Source organism: Bremia lactucae, linkage group LG2 (genome assembly GCF_004359215.1).
Source record: "Bremia lactucae strain SF5 linkage group LG2, whole genome shotgun sequence".
Taxonomy (NCBI): domain Eukaryota; phylum Oomycota; class Peronosporomycetes; order Peronosporales; family Peronosporaceae; genus Bremia; species Bremia lactucae.
Genome location: NC_090611.1, coordinates 1,759,827 through 1,764,020, shown reverse-complemented (window position 1 = coordinate 1,764,020; position 4,194 = coordinate 1,759,827). Strand labels below are relative to the sequence as shown.

General features: G+C 47.0%; 1 protein-coding gene across 1 annotated transcript; it reads left to right on the top strand.

Annotated features, from left to right (window-relative positions):
* Positions 1-394: 394 nt before the first annotated feature.
* On the top strand, positions 395-3,085 carry CCR75_003691 (uncharacterized protein; the record flags this gene model as incomplete). Its single annotated transcript, XM_067961785.1, has 1 exon — positions 395-3,085. The coding sequence occupies one exon, from the start codon at positions 395-397 to the stop codon at positions 3,083-3,085; it is 2,691 nt and encodes an 896-aa protein (XP_067821791.1).
* Between the last annotated feature and the right edge of the window lie 1,109 nt (positions 3,086-4,194).

Here is a 4,194-nt window from a genome sequence, read left to right as displayed (position 1 = left end):
ATCATCATCGCTTGGCTTGAGCTATATATTTGCTACTTATTGTTGATGTAGCAAGTGGATATAACACGATCATTGATGTTCCGACTAGAGAGATTTGACATTTTTCATACTGGAGAGCAATTTTTAGGAAGCAGATGTTTCGGGCAATACCGAAATGCTATCGTGGGGAAGACACATTACACTCTTCTACAAAAGATGCACCAAATCGCTGCATGGCAATCATACATAAATTTAATAGTTAGTTTGTTGCTTCCCGATAAGTTCGAGACATGCGCTATTAAAAACGTCGTTGCGTGATTAACGCGAGCAGAATGATAATTTCTACAAAACGTATTATTGAAGATCGATGTAAAAATTACGCATTTCTTAAGTCAGCAGCAAACCCTCTGCAGCGATGCCACCCAAAACCTTACGCCGCCGCACTCACGCGGTAGCGCAGCTGGAAAAGAAGGACGATTTAATACAGCCCCAGCGTGTGCGCTCGTACGAGAGCGATAAAGAAATGGTTGCAGCTGCACCGGAGCCGCCGCGACAATTCAGCAACGGCGTCTGGGCCAACGATCGATACATGCGCAGGAAGAATCGCGAATATCTGAACGAGGTTAAGGCTGCTCAAGAGGCTATAGAAGCAGAGCAAATGTCGATACAGGAGCGAGCGGAGATGATATCAAAAAAAGATAAAAGGGTGATTCTATCACGTGACCTAGAGATAGGAGGAAAGTTTCCAGGTAAAGTTAGTGTGATTAACGAAGAGGTGGTTATTAGGAAAGAAGCAATGGGAAAGCAGCAACAGGAAGCGATAGAGTCTAAAGTCGAGACAGAAGAAAGAAGCATTTTACCTGAGCTAGTGACCCCAGATACGAATGTAGTAGGGCAGGGTTTAGAAAAGGACTTTACAAGCGACACTTTCTCGAATGTTAAAACAACAAGCGGGTTAATAGCCGACATGTCTACGTGTATTGGCTCGATGCACTCACCAATAGAACAAAATATGCATCCGAGATCCGAAATAGACCCGACACTCGACAAGAGTGCGCCTCCTGTCATCTTAGCAATGAAGCCAACAAAATCTGTAGCACGGGGAATTGCGCAAAGCAGCTCGTCAGCATCGACCAGAAAACGCATGATTTCCTTCTCTCCAGAGCGTGCACCACGTCCCCAGAATCGAGCATTGGCATTAAAAAAACTTGAGAAAAACATTAAAACAAACGAAAAGTTGCAACAACGGCTTAAAGCACCAACACTTCAAACACCAGTTCCGTCTCAATGTTCGCCTGCTCAAGCGTGCCGTCCAATGAGCTATACATGCCCTCAAGTACGTCGTCCAATGACGTTCACGAGTCCTCAGGCCCGACGAGCAATGCGCTTCCCAAGCCAAAGTACGACATTTACAAGTCCACCTTCCCAAAGGCCATTTTTTCAAAGCCCACTTACTGCAGCATCAGTCTCTTTTCCAACGAGCCAGACAGAAGATCTGGACTATGCTCTAAGACAAGATGACATCAAGGATGAGTCGTACCCGTACGTTGTGCTTGCCGAGTCGAATACGGACGCGAGTATTGTGGTCGATGAATCGAACGATGTAGACGTTGATCATAACAGCGCAGGAGAAGAAGGCGGAGCTGCTAAGAAATCACAGAATGAGCTATTGTTGTCTCAAGAATCAAATAATGTAGCCGATTGCTACGTCGATAAGCTCGCACCATTATCTCAAGAAAGCTGCAGCATCGCAGTATCCTATACTGAAACCCCAGCAAGAGCTGCGCACGTGGACACGACATCTCGTGCATTCACGAGTAAGTCCGTTATTGGGGACGTGGGTTTGTTTAATTGCGAGGCAGATGTTGAGTATACGGGTGGTGTTTACGGTGAAGGGACGGACGGCAAGGTGACGGCAGCGGTGATTAACGGACAAAAGATTGCTTTGAAGCGTGCGAAGCCGCATGAAGGGCTTCCTGAGCACGAAGCAAAGCACCGCGCTGCGCTTGAACTGCACTATTTGCGCCGGGTGCGTCATATGAAGGGATTCTTGCAGTGTCTTGGTCTTTGCGATGCTATTGAGCATACGTGCATTGCGTTAGAGGTCATGGATTGCAAGCTGAGCGATTATTTAAGACGATACGGCGTCAACTCTGGGGGATCGAAACATCGCCGCTATACTCTGTCGTTTGACGATACCAAAGCAATGTTGAAGAAAATTTGCTTGCCTATGATGACACTTCACGACGACATTAATGTTGCACACGGTGACCTGGCTTGTCGAAATATTTTGATGCGTACACCTCCTGAAGGCTACGAGAAGAGCTGGGAACCAGATATCAAACTCTCTGACTTTGGTCGCATTAAGCTTCCGTCCGATGAACCAAAAATTCTCGACAGCTCATTCAGTTTTCATAAAAATTGCGACGTCGGAGCGTTTGGTCGTGAGATTTTGTATCGCCTACTAGTTGGCGAAATCGTGCCAAAAGAGCACATGGAGATACGAAGCTTGCATAAGCTCTTGCAAGACGTGACTGTGACTCAAATTCCTAAAGCTGCCGAGACTCGCCTCGGCCCGTATTACGCTCTCTTTATGCGGTGTACAGCGTGGGGAGTGCGTCCGACATTTTGCGAGATTTATAAACATTTGGATGACCTGGAGTATTTCAAATCGTCTGAGAACGGACTTTTTCCGCTGAAGCCAACAGGCATTCCTGATCCGACATTTATGTCCCCTATTGCCGAAACCTCTCGTTACAAGGCTTTGACATCCAGTTCTTCTCGAGCAACAGCACGTGATACCCCCACGGGCCACCCCCACCGTTCTGTGGGTTCGAAATCGCGTTTGCTTGGTTCGAAGAACGTCGCGGAAGTAATCGTCCCGGGATTAAGTAAACCGGTGAATTGGCTTAAGACTCGCTCAGTGGGCGTCCAACGCAATGCTGCGCCCCAAGCACTCACGCCGATTGCACATCCGATGCTCCTTACAAAAAAAAGGAAAACGCCACCGTCTGCCGGGGGAGGTGCTGGAGCATCGCGGCGGTCGCTTCAGATCTTAAATCAAATTCAGCATCGAACAATTGAAAAGGGTCGCAAATCCAAATGATTTGACTTGACGATATATTCTTCTACATATTGATCGACAATTAGCGACTCGTTTGCTTCTTTCTTCGAAATTACGAAGTTGGTAGTGCACGACCTTTCGTTAGGTCATGCACAGCCTGCTTCAAGGTCTTGTCGCCTTCGTCACGCTTTGATATCAGCGCCCCATTATTGCCATCGATCGAATCGAATTTTGACTCTTCGTTGTATTACTCTATATCTTTCTGAGGCGCGAAGCAGTCATATTTTATATCTGGACAACGAGCATCGGCTCTGATCGCTTTGTAACATCTTGGCTAACGTATCATTTGAGGGCCAATGTGCATTCGATTTATTTGACCTTACGATTGCAGATTCTGTTGCTTCTTGTGTAACGGGCAAAAGTTGCCCTAATGTTACACAGTCCCCATTAAGTACATTTAGTACTTAAGGTGATGGTCAATTACTAAATAATAGTAATTAGACCCAACACTCGGGTGTGGTGCACATTTGTGACCAACCCTTGTGGATGTGATGCACATGGGTGCATTCACATTAGGAGGGATGACGCCCAGCGTCATCCATGATGACGGCTAGCGTCATCAGTTACGCGAGGTATCAAGAAAGATACGCTCGTAATACATATTAAACGATATCTATAGAGATAATATTTTAATTGGTAAAAATAGGTATTTGTATTTAATTCTATTAAATATAAATCAGTCTGAAAATTACTACCTACTTGGTAAGTGCGCACGAGGAGACGGATTACCGCTCCCGTGACGTCACTTCACCAGAGTTCTTAGTGTGTTGGGTGAGGTCGCTTGCGCGCCCACCACAACTACCTCACTGCACGCAAGAGAAGCAGGTGCAAACCGCTTCCTCGCTGTGCTAGGGTGTGTGCTTAAGTAAAGCGTGGCCGCATTACGACGAGCCCGCCTACACTTGATAGCACTCAATGCGGTGTCGCCCAGCTCATCGAGGACGACAGCTGGATGGTGTCGTACGCCATGTCGCATCTGCGCGGTAAGGCCTCAGAGTCGGCTTTCTCGGCGCTTATGGTGGACAGGAAGGCGTTCCCTACGTGGGCGATCTTTAAGAAAAGGATTAGCGCCATGTACCAGCCGCCGAACA